The sequence below is a fragment of the Equus quagga genome, chromosome 11, assembly GCF_021613505.1.
Source record: "Equus quagga isolate Etosha38 chromosome 11, UCLA_HA_Equagga_1.0, whole genome shotgun sequence".
Taxonomy (NCBI): domain Eukaryota; kingdom Metazoa; phylum Chordata; class Mammalia; order Perissodactyla; family Equidae; genus Equus; species Equus quagga.
Window position 1 is genome coordinate 81,091,793 of NC_060277.1, and position 18,154 is coordinate 81,109,946.

At 36.6% G+C, this 18,154-nt stretch overlaps 1 protein-coding gene across 1 annotated transcript in view; it reads right to left on the reverse strand.

The window, feature by feature from the left end:
* USP32 (ubiquitin specific peptidase 32) overlaps positions 1 to 18,154 on the reverse strand; it is a 203,690-nt gene that overhangs the window by 32,751 nt on the left and 152,785 nt on the right. Inside the window, exons 13-16 of the mRNA XM_046675933.1 lie at positions 12,228 to 12,423; positions 8,250 to 8,425; positions 7,562 to 7,702; positions 2,260 to 2,377 (exon numbers count right to left, since the gene is read on the reverse strand). Coding sequence (XP_046531889.1) covers positions 2,260 to 2,377; positions 7,562 to 7,702; positions 8,250 to 8,425; positions 12,228 to 12,423 — 631 coding nt within the window. The remainder of the gene's footprint in view (positions 1 to 2,259; positions 2,378 to 7,561; positions 7,703 to 8,249; positions 8,426 to 12,227; positions 12,424 to 18,154) is intronic.

The window sequence follows — 18,154 nt, forward strand, 5'->3', positions numbered from 1 at the left end:
TGATGTTCACACAATGATGAAATCACCTAACAATGCATTCCTCAGAATGTATTCCTGTCATTAAGCAACACATGACTGTACTTCAAAAGAGAAGGGGGATGAAATGACAAGAGATTATGAAAATCATGGATAGGTTGCTAAAACAATCTCCTAAACCCTGGTTAACTAATCAGCCAAAAATCCAGACAAAAGCTGTACCTTAAAATGGTTCTCTCTGCCTATGGGAGGTATTGAGCAACCCAAAACAAAAATAAACTTAACATATCAATATAATCTGTCTAGGGTACAATTTTATACACTGCAGGTAGTTTTATACCCATTCAATGGTGACTTAGTTTTTTCCTCCCATTAAATGCGCTTTAAGTGAGTCTTCATCTACTAAACAAAGTGGAGAAAAGTACTGGCATCATCCACTTTTTTAGAGCTTCCAAAAACAATTCACTTGCTTAAATAGACTGAAAAATCATCTAAGAAACAACTTCTATAGGCTTGTCTGTCGAAAAGGCTACATTTAAGTCATTGTAACTGTGGCAAAGGTTGTATATCTGTCCACTTCAAAAGGAATAAAAGAGCCTAGTAAACAGCTGTAGTAAGTTGAGTAATGAGAATCTGAAAACTGTGTTATGACAGAATGAAACCCAACCATGAACAATTTAAACACACAGCAAAGCAAATCTTTTACAATAAGCAAGCAAAGGATAATCCCTAAAAGAAACAAAAGAGCAAATTTCCCCAATCATACATCAGAGGATTAGTTATAAGATTACAGCAAGAAAGTACATTTTCAAAAACTTCAAAATGATTAATGATTGATTCCACAACTAATTATTAAGGAATAAAATTTCAAATTAAGAACAAATTTGGAGAACAACTGCCCAGTTCTAGGATTCAGAAGCATTTGGATGCGTAATGTCCAAGTCAATTTCTATCATCCTAAGCCACATAAGAAATTTATTTGAATTCTAGACAGTTTTAGCATAGCTCATTAAGCAGGCGGCCACTTATTATTACACAAAATTTTGTGCTTTTGAATAGCACCAACAAATCTAGTGGAATTTACAGAAGCAGCAAAAATCTAGGATCAGCACAAGAGTTACAAAGAATACTTACTAAAAGTGCAACAACACATCTTGCCTCTCATGTTATCTTTCAAAAAGAATCGAAAAAGATATGTGCTATGGATGCCACGGAAATAAGGCAAACACTTTTATTCAATGGAAAATCAAATCAAGAATGTTTCATAGAGATTCTATTTCACTGTTCCTTGATTTTGATATTTCCCCCAAAGACAAAGTTTGGTTAGGCAGAGGCCACTGCTGTCCTATAATTCTTACCAAACAATATGTATAAGAATCCCCATATATTATCTGAATATAACCTTTAAGGAAGACATAAAATTAACCCTATTCAATTTCAAAGGAGGGATGGTACTTATAGGGTTGGTTTGGGTTCATAGGTGGTTCTTGCATACTAAGTTATATTAATTATAACATTTTGGCATTAACACAAAGTCTGAGACTTTGTGTAAATGGATAACCTCAGTATTTCTGCTGAAGAACAATTTCAAATATTTGCCAACGCAAAAGCACAGAGCAAATCTTGACCATCAATAAAATTTAACCTCATAGAGAAATCAAAGGAGAACTTTTTGCATGTAATTTATATGTCATTTTGATAGCCTGATGTTTTTCAAAGCAAATGTATCACTTTCATTTTCAAAAATATATCCTTTGCTCTGTATTATCTGTCTCTTATAAAGGCTCTTTGGACGTAGCATGAGAAATGTATCATGTTTTGTCAAAAAAATACCAAAAAGTAAACAAAAAAGATGATAAATTGTCAAAGAAATCACTCCTTAGAAATTTGAGTGGAGCTGACAAGACCAGTCATTGACTGGTAGACTCTAACTTAGGTCAAGCAAATAATTTATAGTCACTTGTTCTCAAAGAAATAAAGTTTGTGAAATTCATTGCTGTTTGTTATCTTTGTATGTTTACAAACCAGAAAAGGAAACAACCCTTCGCAGTTTGCTGCTGAGATTTTGGCTCTACCCCATCTAGTCTTGCGCATGACCATAGATCTAAGCCCCACAAGTAATTTACTGATTCTGTATGAAACCAGATGGGAATGTGTACTAGTACAGTGGCACCAGACTTGAGCAACTTGGTTTTTTTTTTTAAGGAAATGCATGGTATTCTTGCTGCATTCTTAAATTACCTCTTGGTAAATGCTGAGGAAACATTCTCAGGCTCATCATACCCATATTCACCCAGATGTTAGACTGCTGTGTCCGAGTGGCAGGCTGCTGTCTCAGGAAGAGAAGATACCTAGGAAATAATTCCAGCTCTGGGATTTCTGTCTTGCTATTCTTGATCACCTGTTATTTTACAAGACACAGTGATCACTATAAAAGAATAAACAAAACTTGCCACTTTTATTTAACTTCTGAGATTTATTTTTAAACTAAAATGTCTAATAGGTTCACTACCTATATTTCAGTTAGATTATAGAAATTCATAGATTTAAATTACATGGGTTTATATACTCTCAGGCTCCTGCTCCTAAATCTATCTTCCAAGATTAGAACTCCTGGTGGGCATTTTCTCCCCTTTCATTTAAAAGCAAGTAACATCAAAATTAAGGGAAAAAAACTTACATATTATCTACTACCCTCACATCACAACTCTTTTCACTTTTACATATTTCATTTATATAAATGATGGTCTTTTAAAGGATAAATTCTTAGGACTGGAGTTACAAATCAAAAAGTATGGAAGTATTCATGTCAAAGTCATATCGCCACCCAAAGTGTAGTAATTTGCAATATCCCCAGAAACGTATGAATGTACTACTCTCATAAAACCTTATCATTGGACATCATTTAAAAATACCCTGTTTCAGGTGCCAGCCTCATGGCCGAGTGGTTAAGGTCATGCACTCCACTTCGGCGGCCCAGGGTTTTGCTGGTTCAGATCCTGGGCGCGGACATGGCGCTGCTCATTAGGTCACGTTGCGGCAGCATCCCACATACCACAATTAAAAGGACCCACAACTAAAATATACAATTATGTACTTGGGGGATTTGGGGACAAAAAGCAGGGGAAAAAAATACTGTGCTTCTTTAATACATATAAAGAGTATTGTAACTTTGCTTAAAATTTTATTTCTTGTATAAGTGAGGATAAAAATGTTTTGATATAAAAATTTACTATCTATGGTTCTAGATAACTGGTCTGTTCAAATGTTGTCTTTTTTTTTTTTTTAAGATTTTATTTTTTCTTTTTCTCCCAAAGCCCCCCAGTACATAGTTGTGTATTTTTAGTTGTGGGTCCTTCCAGTTGTGGTATATGGGACGCTGCCTCAGCATGGCCTGATGAGCAGTGCCATGTTCATGCCCAGAATCCGAACTGGCGAAACCCTGGGCTGCCAAAGCAGTGTGCGAGAACTTAACCACTCGGCCACAGGGCCGGCCCCTCTTCAAACATTTTTTGTCTATGATTAAAACAACTGCATTGAGGGCTGGCCCCATGGCCGAGTGGTTAAGTTTGTGCACTCTGCTTTGGCGGCCCAGGGTTTGGATCCTGGGCGCGGACATGGCACCACTCATTAGGCCATGTTGAGGCGGCATCCCACATGCCACAACTAGAAGGACCCACAACTAAAATATGCAACTATGTACTGGGGGGATTTGGGGAGAAAAAAAAAAAGCAGGAAAAAAAAAAAAGAAGATTGGCAACAGTTGTTAGCTCAGGAGCCAATCTTAAAAACAAACAAAAAACAACTACACTGGATGTCCAAAACTGGGATTCACATTGAAGCAGGATTTTTCAGAACCCTTCCAACATCCTGCTTGCCAGCCCAGAGACACATGAAAAGACTTCATTACCAAAATAGTGCTTCAAGACTTTTAAGAGTAGCACATTATCAATTTAGTATTTCAAAAGGATAGCAAGGTTAACACTCAAACGCTTTAAAACATAAAATCCTACAGAATCTTCAGTAGTTTCAAGTGATCAGGCTTTATTTTACTTCCCTTTGCCCTAGTAACCAACGTCTTCTTTGACAGCATTTTTTAATATCAAAAAGGGGCAGTAGGGGCCAGCCCCACGGCCAAGTGGTTAAGTTCGTGCGCTCTGCTTAGGTGACCGAGGGTTTTGCCAGTTCGGATCCTGGATATGGACACGGCACTGCTCATCAAGCCATGCTGAGGAGGCGTCCCACATAGCATAACCAGAAGGACCTACAACTAGAATATACAACTATGTACTGGGGGGATTCCCAGAGAAAAAGCAGGAAAAAAAGAAGATTGGCAACAGATGTTAGCTCAGGTGCCAATCTTTAAAAAAAGAACAAAAAGAAGAAGGGGTAGTAAAGAAGCAAATAAACACAACCGCTACAAACCAAGTCTTTAGGAGTATTTCTTAAGAGTATTCCACACATTCTGATATGCTACAGTATGGCACTCAGAAAGCTCTATTTGGGAGCTTTTTCAACTTCTATTTAAATGGTAAGCAGTAAAAAGAGCTCTCCCTGCCACTCTCCTCTAAAATCACTGGAAGAAAACAGTCTGGACGTCCACTTCTAGGTAGACACTGACAGCTGCAAAGCCAACCATAATTTTTATGATTTCAGTTTAAGTGATTTGGGGGAAGATTAATAATTTAGGATCTGTCGTTGTCAGGCTACATAAAAACAATACCTTTGGCAGAATCTGAACTGGTAATGAAGTAGTTTTTATAATATGCATCTTGCTTTCCAAGATGATAAGTGATTTTGTGAGCAAATTAACAAATTCTTATACATACAGGCACAAACATACATAAACACATATCTTTTTTACATTTTAGTTATTCTCATCTATTAACTTGTTAGCTTAATGACAACCAGCAAACAATAGATGCAATTCCATTTACAGGAATTTACCTTAAAGAGATTATCACACATGTTTGGAAAGAGAATGTTCACTAGAAAATTGTTTTAAACAACTAAAAGCTGGGGGCAAACCAAATGTCCCTCAGTAGGTGACTGGTTAATAAATTATGATTTATGTACACATGCATGTGTATATGTATGCAAGGTATATAAACGAACATTATGCAATTATTAAAAATAGTATAGATCTAAATTTATTAACCTAGAAAGATATCCATGGCATCTATATTAGACTGAAAACAGGAGATTACAAAACATCAGGTATAATATGATTCAATTTTATAAAATTATCCACATATATCTATACATGTATATGAAAAGACACAAAGGAATGTTTGAAAAAATGCACACCAAACTGTTAAATAGTGGTTATCTCTTAAGTAGCAGGAAATGGCATGATTTTTATTTTCTTCTTTGTTTTTTCCATATTGCTTAATTTATCATTAGGTTATGTATGACATGTGCAAATAAAATACAGCCATTTCCTTAAATGGCATGATTTATGTAAGTATGAGGGTGAAAGCATTCATTTTTAACCATTCCATGGCAAATATATTCAGGATTCTCTAACTGGAAAAGCCCTATTTCAAATGTTTCTACAGCAATTTTTCCTGAAATCAGGCAAATTTATCATATTTAGAGATGAGAAAATACTGTCAAGCCAGCAAACAAAGCTTTAATCTGGTAAAATTATAGTTTACTTAACTAACACTCGTCTGACATCAATGTAAAAAACACGACCTTTCTGTGACACTCTGAAAAAACTCATTTAATTATAATGAGGATGATGATGATGACAGTAGCAACAGTCAACATTTATTGACCATTTACTGTAAATCAGATGCTGTGCTAATTGTATGTACTATTTAATTATCAAAACTCTAATGAGGTAGATATTATTGTTATCTCTATTTTACAGATGAGGAAACTAAGATTTAGAGATTAGAACACTGGAAATCTGAATCCAGGCAGGCTCTAATAAATAAAACTATATCTACATTAAACACAATTATCACAATTTTCCTCCTACAGATATAGAATATTAAGACAAAGGAGGAAAGTCCCAGGAATTAAGTGACTAACTCAAGGGCTACCCCAATAAATAAAGAAGAATATAATATAGTATATGTATCAATTTATATTCATATTTATATGTATCTATCTAGAAGTCCTGATGTCAAATACAGTAGGAACCTTTTGGAGTCAACAAACACAAATCCTAAATTCCTGATTCCAACTTAAGCATAATTTTTTTTTTTAAGATTTTATTTTTTTCCCAAAGCCCCCCGGTACATAGTTGTGTATTTTTAGTTGCGGGTCCTTCTAGTTGTGGCATCTGGGAAGCTGCCTCAGCATAGCCTGATGAGCGGTACCATGTCCACACCCAGAATCCGAAGTGGCAAAACCCTGGGCAGTGGGGCAGCAGAGCGCGCAGACTTAACCACTCGGCCACAAGGCTAGCCCTAAGCATAATTTTGAATAAACGTAATTATTAAAAATTCAAAATCAATGTCAAAATTACAGATGAAGGCTTTATATCTCATCTATGCAAAATTTTCCTAGTATAAGAAAGTTCTAGGGCTGGCCCCATGGCCCAGTGGTTAAGTTCGCATGCTCTGCTTCGGCAGCCCAGGGTTTCACTGGTTTGGATCCTGGGCATGGACATAGCACCACATAGCGCAACCAGAGGCACTCATAACTAGAATACACTACCATGTACTGGGAGGCTTTGGGGAGAAGAAAAAAAAGAAAAAAGATTGGCAACAGTTGTTAGCTCAGATGCCAATCTTAAAAAAACAAAAAAAAAGTTCTGGCTTGGATATTACATAAGGGAGAACGTTTCTTGATATACCAAAAGAATCTTCTTATAAGTATTTTACTGCATTGACAATGTAAAGAGTATTCAGGGAGTCCTACTGTTTACTGTGTAAATTCAACAAATGAAGCATAGTTAACTCACTAATATTTTGATATTACATACTCTAAGTCCTTTAAATTATTTTAGAGCATTCTACTTAAGCTGTGACATTCTAATAACGGCAACAATCAGAATTCATTAACTTTGAATTCCTGTTACCACATGTTATAATCTATATCTTTCTCCTTCAAAAAGACAAACCACAAAGAATCCACCAGCAGCTACAAGATGAACCTGATCCCTAACTGGATGCCTGTATGGTTAATGGGAATAATAGTTTCAGAAGTAACCTCTGCACTACCTGTCCCACATTCATTGAACTTTTCAGCAGTGGCTCTCAGACTTCTGTTCCAGCCTAAGTCCTGCATTATCCTAACGTCTGCATTTATATGCATGACTTAATAGCTTAACCTCATAATTCCTTGACTTTATTTAGTCCACTCCATATTTACCCTTCACTCCATATAAGACATCCACTCCCACAGGCACATCATTGTATGGCTGGTACCTAATACAGTGCTCAATAAATGTATGAATAAATGAATGAACGTGAAGGAACCTTAAAGCTGTTCAACTAATTTGAACAGGTACTGAGTACTCCTGTTATCATAGGTAAGAACTAATCTGTGGATAGTAAGGTTCATGTAGAAAAGTAATAGAAGACCGCATCTAGGACTCCTCCTTATATAAGACACTATTAGCTATACTTACAGGTCTAGGTAGGGCCAGGTTTGCTCCATACCAATGATAAAGTGCTCTCCACACAGGTTCTGGGACCATTTCATAATCTCTTCCATGGATCAGCTGTGGGGTTCGTTTTAATCGTCCTCCTTCTAGTGTTAATGATGTAGCCTTAGAAAGAATGGAATGTAACTGTTAATTTGTAACATTACAGTGTCTTGTGTTTTAACAAAACCTAGACACAGAAGAACAAACATATGTCACTATTGTTTCATGTTACTGGAAAAAAGGAATTTTCTAAAGGAGATTTTTATTTTTAATTTTTAAAATAAACTATTTAAGAAAGGGAATTCAAGGCAAATCATTTGAAAAAAATCACTGGAGCATCTGGAAATAATAAGACTGGTTTTCACAGATTTCTTTCAAACAATAAAAAACATTATTTTGGAAAAAATAAATTCCATATACATATGAAGCTACATTTTCACAGTAGCTGTCCTAAGTAGAAACAGCATTTATAAGGTTCACTACCCTTCTATGCAAGTAATAAATCATAAAATATTCTCACAGAAATGTACTATGCAAAGAGACTTCCATCCACAACAACAACAGGTTAATTAAATGAACCATAACATTCTGCTGTGTGGTAAAATCTCTAGAATGAAATTTATTAGCAACTTGAAACAGAATGATTTTAAACAGATGTCAAATTACTTACCTTTACCGGTTCTTGAGTTACCAGTGGCTGGTTATCAATAGCCCCTGGTTTCTGAGGATTGAGGTGCAACAAAATATTCCCATTGGCCCCTAGCAAACACTGGTTGTTATTGTCAGAAGTGTTATGTTGTCGAGCAAAGCATATATCTGCCGCTGGTGTGGCAGAATACAGAAAGCCTGTAAGGAAAAAGAGGATAGAATCTCTTTATTTTTCATTATTATACATAAATAGGCTTAAAGACAGGAACTCAATGTCCGTGTATTAGGTTAGTGCTATTATTTTGTTGGCATGTCAGCACACTGTAGGTTCTGATAAGTATGTAGAAGATAGGATGTCAAGATGTATTTCCTTCTGGACAGTACCTAGCCTAACGCTAGGTAGAATAAAAGCTTTACAAATTATTATCAAATAAACATTTGCCCAGCCTCCTAGAGTATCTAATAATTCACAAGAAGAATTACACATCCTCCGATGGGAAAGGAAAAAGCATGGCCAAGTAGCTGGGATCTCACACAGTCTCCCTTAATTCTTCTCTTCCACCTGCAAACACATTCCTAAGGTTCTTGGTAGATAATAGTGATAAGAAGTCTCTAAACCAAAGGGAAGGAGCTAAAACAAGAACTTCAACAGAAGAGTGCTGGAGGGGGGGAGGGAGAAACTGTATTCTAATAAATCTATTCGAAAGGAAGGTATGAAAATTACAATAGAAAAATACACATGGAAAAATGATTAATAATGACTTAGAGTTGTGAACCTCAACGGCATTTTTTAAGGTATTTCAACTCTCAACTACATGTTAATCTCAAGTAAACATTCTAGCCATCAGTTACCTTGAACCTTCTATCTGTGGCACTGCTTAGCCTGTGGACAACACAAGTTATAAAGTGAGCACGTATCAATAAGGACCTTAGAGGGAGTGAAGAAATAATCTTGGTGTTAAAGCCAATCAGAGAGCACTTCTTTTTTTTTTTTTTTTTTATTAATGTTATGATAGATTACAACCTTGTGAGATTTCAGTTGTACATTTTTGTTAGTCATGTTGTGGGTACACCACTTCCCCCTCCGTACCCTCCCCCCACCCCCCCTTTTCCCTGGTAACCACCAATCAGATCTCCTTCTCAATATACTAATTTCCACCTATGAGTGGAGTCATATAGAGTTCGTCTTTCTCTGACTGACTTATTTCGCTTAACATAATGCCCTCGAGGTCCATCCACATTGTTGTGAATGGGCCAATTTCGTCTTTTTTTATGGCTGAGTAGTATTCCATTGTGTATATATACCACATCTTCTTTATCCAATCATCAGTTTCTGGGCATGTAGGCTGGTTCCACGTCTTGGCTATTGTAAATAATGCTGCGATGAACATAGGGGTGCAACAGACTCTTGAGATATCTGATATCAGGTTCTTAGGATAGATACCCAGTAATGGGATGGCTGGGTCATAGGGTATTTCTATTTTTAACTTTTTGAGAAATCTCCATACTGTTTTCCATAGTGGCTGTACCAGTTTGCATTCCCACCAACAGTGTATGAGGGTTCCTCTTTCTCCACAACCTCTCCAACATTTGTCGTTCTTGGTTTTGGATGTTTTTGCCAATCTAACGGGGGTAAGGTGATATCTTAGTGTAGTTTTGATTTGCATTTCCCTGATGATTAGCGATGATGAACATCTTTTCATGTGTCTATTGGCCATATTCATATCTTCTTTTGAGAAATGTCTGTTCATGTCCTCTGCCCATTTTTTGATCGGGTTGTTTGTTTTTTTGTTGTTAAGCAGTGTGAGTTCTTTGTATATTATGGAGATTAACCCTTTGTCGGATAAGTGGCTTGTAAATATTTTTTCCCAATTAGTGAGCTGTTTTTTTGTTTCAATTCTGTTTTCCCTTGCCTTGAAGAAGCTCTTTAGTCTGATGAAGTCCCATTTGTTTATTCTTTCTATTGTTTCCCTCAACTGAGGAGTTACAGTGTCCGAAAAGATTCTTTTGAAACTGATGTCAAAGAGTGTACTGCCTATATTCTCTTCCAAAAGACTTATTGTCTCAGGCCTAATCTTTAGGTCTTTGATCCATTTTGAGTTTATTTTGGTGTGTGGTGAAAAAGAATGGTCAATTTTCAATCTTTTGCATGTGGCTGTCCAGTTTTCCCAGCACCATTTGTTGAAGAGACTTTCTTTTCTCCATTGTAGGCCCTCTGCTCCTTTGTCGAAGATTAGCTGTCCATAGATGTGTGGTTTTATCAGAGAGCACTTCTGATACCGCTAAGTGATCTTTGTAATGTCAGATGGAGAAGGAGAAGCAGTGGATTCTACAAAGAGTTCTGTAGAGAAAATGCTAGCTCTGTCCAATCTGCCTACTCTCTCCACAGAAAAGGAAAAAAGATCTCAAAAATGAAATAAGAAGAGGGTAAGATTGAGAGTCCTGCTACTGTATCAGCTGAATATTAGGGATCAACTCAATTCAGTTGGGCCACAAAAACACCACAGCATCTTCCCCACAAGCGTAGAACAATTAAGTTTTAGGTAGGTACCAAGGACTAAGGGGAATTATGGGAAGTATTATGAATTCTTTCACAATATTTTAACAAATAATCCCCAAATTCTGGCCCCAAATGTCTGCAGAATCTGATATGAGGGTACATTCAACTCAATGAAGGTATGCTTATGGTTAGAGTCTTGGAGATGGTAATTTAGATTTTCTCAAAAACTGCCTTCCCAAATTTAAATTTAATAGCTTCATGTGGAGAGATGTAGCTAAATCAGTGAAAATATTTTCAAATTGAGAGATTAATAAAGTAGAACATAGAAGAGCTTCTCTTTGGAAAGCTACTAACACATTCAAGAATCTTATAATTGACCACTTCATTAAAAACTTACTTCTGTGAATGGGAGCCTGGTGCTCAATATCCCACCAAGCTGTACAGAGTTCAGTGACCCTCTTTCTTTATTATACATAAATAGGCTTAAAGACAGGAACTCAATGTCCGTGTATTAGGTTAGTGCTATTATTTTGTTGGCATGTCAGCACACTGTAGGTTCTGATAAGTATGTATCCCCTCCACCACCTTCCAAGGACACTGGGCCTGGGCCCCACACAAAGGAATGTGTCTGGGCTCAGGGCCAAAGATGGCCACTTTGGCCTTGACTCTAAGCAATAAGTTACAAAAAATATATCCTGCGTCATGTTCCTTGTCTGGGCTGGCCACCCCGAAGGGCACCTGACAGGACTTTAAAAACATTCCATCCGTGGGAACAAAAAAGATAAAAACACCCCAGCTGTGGGAACAAGAAGAAATAACTCAAAATATCCAAATGTTTGAAACCCTGAGTCGAAACCCAGAGAAACCTTACGATAAAAGGGAGTCACAGGCATAGAATAATCGGAAGTCTCATTGAGGAAAGGACGCTTTGCCTCAGACCTGGACAATCAGCACTCCCACCCGCCGTACAAACTATTGGGACTTCCCCGGCTGACTGTGGTGTGGATGTTGTAAGTACCGATTTGTTGTTCCCCTTTATCCTTGCTCCTTGTTCTGTTTTGCTTTATCAATAAACTTTGATCGCTTAAACAACCAAGTAGCCTTGGCGGTACCTGTCATTCCTTGCTCTTTGCGGCTGTGGGCAACACAAGCACACTCTTTGACGAAGTATACTCCTTTAAGAACTGACCCTAGGGCTGGCCTGGCAGCAAAGCGGCTAAGTTCGCATGTTCTGCTTCTCAGCGGCCTGGGGTTCACCTGTTAGGATCCTGGGTGCGGACACGGCACCACTTGGCACGTCATGCTGTGGTAGGCGTCCCATGTATAAAGTAGAGGAAAATGGGCAAGGATGTTAGCTCAGGGCCAGTCTTCCTCAGCAAAAAGAGGAGGATTAGCAGTAGTCAGCTCAGGGCTAATCTTCCTCAAAAAAACCAAAAACAACAACAACAACAGCTAAGAACTGACCCTGACTAAACCTCATAGGACACAAGTCATACTTACTGCTGCCAGCGTTTTCTGAGGCTTCGGATGCAGTAGAAATGTTGTCTGAAAATTTCTCTTCTGTGGGGCTCACATAACTGAGATTTCCTCCTCTGATTCTGTCTTCACTCTGCTCTACGGGATGTACTGCTGTTCCAAATGAATATTTTCCTCCATTCAGAACAGATGATGGCTCAATTACAACAGGGCTAGCATCCTAAAAATCACAAAGTCAGAGATTAAGAGGTAAAATGTAATAATCTGACAACTATACAGCCTTCAAAAATGAATCCCCAAATTACCTACTGTAGAAACAATAGATTCTCCTATGGTGGGCTACAGCAATTTAAAAACATTTTAACGTATAATTAAATTTTAATTACTTCGAAGGGGAAGAGTGTGTTTAATTAAATTGGTAAGGCAGGCTGGGAACAGACTGTGAAGGCCTCTGTGCCACATAAAGTAATTTAGATTTTATTCTGCTGAAAACTGGAAACCCTGGAGGGCTTTTTTAAATATTAAAATTTTAAACAATATTTATTCATTTTATCATTAAAGATTACATTGTCACTGTAGAAAATATAGAAAAATATGAACAAAATAAATATCACAAGTACTCAAATTCCATCATTTAGCGTTAACTATAGTTGCCATTTTGATGTGTTTTCTTTATTTCTTGTGACTGAAAACAAATATATATATAAAATAAGTGACGTGGAGTATATACAGTCATGTGCTACACAATGATGTTTTCATCAATAATGGACTGAATACATGATGGTGAACCCATAAGATTAGTACCATATAGTCTATGCGTGTAGTAGACTATACCATCTAGGTTTGTGTGTGAACGGAACTGGGATCCTTCTCCCTGGTCTAGCAGGTGAATCTAACAAGCAAGCTTTTTAGACTTAAAGTCAGTACAATAAAAATCCATGCTGTACGGTGAAGCAGCCATGCAGGCTTCATAAGCCTGTGCCTAAATGACCTTGCAACCTCTCACCTCATGACTGAAGAACCAGCAGGATGAATCAGCAACAGGAAAAGATAATGGGTACCTTGTTCTCACATTTCCCAACTATATTTCTTAGAGATTGAGGGAAAAGGTCACAACCCTGGTCCTTGCCTCCCTCCACAGGGACAACATCAACATTACAAGCCTTGTTTGATGTGTAACCGAAAGTTCTTGTCATGTTATCTTTAAAGCATATGACTATTAGATGTGTAAGCCCTTTCCTGCATGTACACTGCTTTGTTAAAAAGTGTATAAACTACATTCGGATCTGTAGACTCAGAACGGTTCCTTAGAATACTCTGTTGGACTGTTTCCCAGGATTCGAATTCCTCACTTTGATTATCAAATAAACTCCTTTAATTAACCTTTATCCAGACTCTTTATTTCAGTTGACACTGTAAGCACACTCTATGATGTTCGCACAATGATGAAATCTCCTAATGATGCATTTCTCAGAACATATGCCTGCTGTTAAGTGACACATGTCTGTAGTTAGAATTAGGGGCAGGGCTCTGACTTACCAGCCATGTGACTTTCACAATAAGTAAACTTCTAAGCCTCTGTTTCTTCAAGGATAAAAATTAGGATAATATTACTATCTACCTCAGAGTTATTGTGAAGATTATATGAGCAACACATGCAAAGTGCCTGGCATTTAGTAAATGTGCTACCACTCTGGTGGTTGTTAAATAGATCTCACATTTTAAACACAGCATACTGTTGGTTTTTCTTTTACTTATTATGTTGACAGGATTTTTCTGCGACAGGCTTTTAAACAGGGGAATAGCATAATTCAATTTTTACTTTACAAATAACTCTAGTGTGTAGAAAGGACTAGAGGTAGCAATTGAAAATTGAGACACAAGTTAGAAGACTCCTATAATAATTCAGGCAAGAGGTGATGAGGTACTAAACCACAGAGCTAGATCCAAAAATAAGGAGATGGAGAGAAGAGAATGGATTTAGGTGATGTAGGTGGTGAGAAATTTGACAACGAATTGTATATGAAAGAGGGGAAAGGTAATTCCAAGGTAGGTGCTGGCTTACACAACTAGATGGGAGTTGACACTTTTATAAGATAAAGTATATGGGTGAATGAGATCATCTTGGGAATTAGCTTATTCTCGATATTCCTGTTTGAGACACCTGGACATTTGAGTCTAGCGCTCAGGACAGAGAAAGAGGCTGGATATAAAAATTGGCAGCTCAAGAGACTTCCTGAAGAACAAGAAAGTGGTATACATAGAATAAGGAGAGAATAATATTTATAGGATAGGTAGTAGAAGAATCTGGGAAGGACACTGAGACTGAATGATCAGAGAAAAATCAGGAGATTGTAGAGTACCAGAAGCAGAGACCGTTAGCATAGAACTATTTTCTACTAAGTTTAGCAGTGAAAAAAATAGACATAAGGCTTGAGGAGACAGAGGAGGGAAGGTGCTATGAGAATGTTTATCTGTGTTTTTAAAAGATCGGATATTTGTAACTGAGAGGGTAAAGAGAAAGACTAATGGGACTAACCAGTGGAACAAGATCCCACAGGCATCTGAGGAGACAGATAGCGTGGGTACAAGAACTCAAGTGGCATTCAATAAACACTGATGTGAATTTTAGTAGATAAAACTGATCAGTGAATGTGGGTCTTGAAGGCATTGCTTATAAAGTAACTAACTGAAACCCAAGAAAAACATCAAATTTAAAACCCTAACTCTAAGTCACGGCATAGTAATAGCATAGTGGATGTTTTAGTTTCTTTTAATGCAATTATAATATCCCTAATTTTAGCCAAATTAGGAAGACATTGTATCAACATTTTATTAGCTGTTTTCTCCTCTTTGATCTATGTAAGCCAGGTGAATACTATCAATTTGTAGATCCTTCAGAGAAGCCAACTCTGAAGACATTCCAATGCCTTTAATTGAAAGAGTGGCAAGAAGAATGAGAATAAAACCTAAGTTTCTCTCCACATACCAATTAACTTTGTTGGATTAAAAATTTTTAAATAGCAAGACAGCCTTATCATTAAAACTTCAAACAATTCAGAGGCATATAGATTCACATTCTTTATTACAGATCCAAATGTTAGCATCTTCTGTCAATTATTAACTTTTTTAAAGTATGGTAAAGGCACCACACTATTTTGGGCATTAAATAGTCCTAGTTCACAAAGATAAAGTTATTCCCTATTTAATTCTCTTTTGATCCTCTGATTATTTCAAGGAAAGGGTCTTAGTCTGGTACTGATGTGCTAACCCAATACTTGATATGCTAATCTAACACTTGATAATTTCTCTTTTTGACAGAGAATAGGTCTCAATATTAGTCTTCAAAAGGAGACACTATTTAACTGGAATTTAATAATATATTTTATTTTCATTGAATTTATTTTGATCTTCTATTTCTGGAATGTGACAGATTTTCTATTTAAGATAGCGATATACTTTTCGGACACCATGCCTTCTCAGAGAAGGGAAACAATAGAAAGAATAAACAAATGGGACTTCATCAGATTAAAGAGCTTCTTCAAGGCAAATGAAAACAGGATTGAAACAAAAAAACAACCCACTAACTGGGAAAAAATATTTGCAAGTCATATATCTGACAAAGGCTTAATATCCTTAATATATAAAGAACTCTCACAACTCAACCACAAAACATCAAACAACCCAATCAAAAAATGGGCTGGAGACATGAACAGACATTTCTCCAAAGAAGATATACTGATGGCCAACAGGCACATGAAAAGATGCTCATCATCGCTGATCATCAGGGAAATGCAAATCAAAACTACACTAAGATATCACCTTACACCCGTTAGAATGACAAAAATATCTAAAACTAATAGCAACAAATGTTGGAGAGGTTGCGGAGAAAAAGGAACCCTCATACACTGCTGATGGGAATGCAAACTGGTGCAGCCACTATGGAAAACAGTATGGAGATTCCTCAAAAAACTAAAAATAGAACTACCATACGATCCAGCCATCCCACTACTGGGTATTTATCCAAAGAGCCTGAAGTCAGCAATCCCAAAAGTCCTGTGCACCCCAATGTTTATTGCAGCACTGTTTACAATAGCCAAGACGTGGAAGCAACCTAAGTGCCCAGCAACAGACGAATGGATAAAGAAGATGTGGTACATATTTACAATGGAATACTACTCAGCTGCAAAACAGAACAAAATCATTCCATTTGCAATAACATGGATGGACCTTGAGAGAATTATGTTAAGTGAAATAAGCCAGCGAGAGAAAGATAATCTGTGTATGACTCCACTCATATGAGGAATTTAAAACTATGGACCAAGAACAGTTTAGTGGATACCAGGGGAAAGGTGGGGTGGGGGGTGGGCACAAAGGGTGAAGTGGTGCACCTACAACATGACTGACAAACATTAATGTACAATTGAAATTTCACAAGATTGTAACCTATCAATAACTCAATAAAAAAAAAGATAGTGATATAAAGTTTCATTCTAAAATACATTTATTTACATAAAAATGGTAAAGTTATTTATATATTATGCAAATAATAGTAAGGGTATTATATGACAAAAATGGTGATGATAGTACACAAATAACTCAAAACTGGGAATCAACTTTAAATATGAATTTGGGGTCATTGGTATTTTATTCTATTCTATTCTATTCTATTTATTTATTTATTTATGTTAAGGAAGATTCGTCATGAGCTAACATCTGTGCCAATCTTCCCCAATTTTGTGTGTAGGTCACCACCACAGCCTGGCCACTGACGAGTGGTGTAGGTCCACACCTGGGGAACTGAACCTGGGCCACCAAAGTGGAGCACACCAAACTTAACCACTAGGCCATGGTTCCAGCCCAAGTCATCAATATTTTAAATTGGACTGTCCACCAAAGAAGTCAAAATTGTATGGACAGTAGAACAGTAGAACCAAACTGATCTATAGCCAAAAGGAGGAGAAATATAAATTAGGCCTGAGTAGTTTATATTATTAATCATATGTTTAGACTTCAGCCTGTGAATTTCACAGCAATTCCTTAAAGATAATATCGATCTTCTCACAGCTCTTCTGATGCCATGTCCATACCAACAAAAATGCATTCAATTTAAGTTAGGTTTCAAAAGAAAGATTTCAGTAAATAAAAATGACTTACTATTTAAATCATTTCAAGACTTTTCTTCAATTATGCTTTCTGATTTATTTGGTCTGGAGTGGAGCACAGGCATTTTTTTTTTTTTAAAGCTCTCTATGTGATTCTACTATACAGTCAGAATTGATAATCATTGCCCTAATGAGGCTTATAGTCTCAAACTTTTGTTTTCATAATGTGCTCCAAATGCTGAGAGTATAGTAACTGATTTCTTATTGAATCTATTACTTACTCTGAAACTTGCTTTTTAGAAAAAGATTCAGATTTGAATGAGCTTTTGGATCATTTCCTTCTTTCCTATAGAGCTGGAGTAAGACAGATAGCATAGCTATTTTAAAAGAATAACTTTCTGAAAAATTAAAGTCTTCTCCAAGGTCACTTTGTTATCCTTTAGAAAATCACTTTATTCTTGCTATAAGTGTTCTTGAACTTAAATGATGCCTGCATAACTATCATATGGTTGACAGGTAACTCCTTTTCAAATTTATATTCACTTCTCTATTCCATTTATATTAGGTTTATACATGCACGATAAATTACTTTTTAAAAATCTGTAAAAAGATTTTGAGGAAGATTAGGTTTCCTTAATCCCACTTGAGCAAATAATTTTCTTCAAGTTTTCCTCTGAGTTTGGCATTTAACAGAATTTCAAGGAGAAATATTTAGAATTGTATTTTAAATGCTTTAATGGGTTTGGAAATCTTATATGGAGCCTATGTTTCTAAAGAAAATTTACATGAAACCATTCTCATAATATTTTTTATTATAAACAGCTTAGTCCATAGGCTGAATCTATC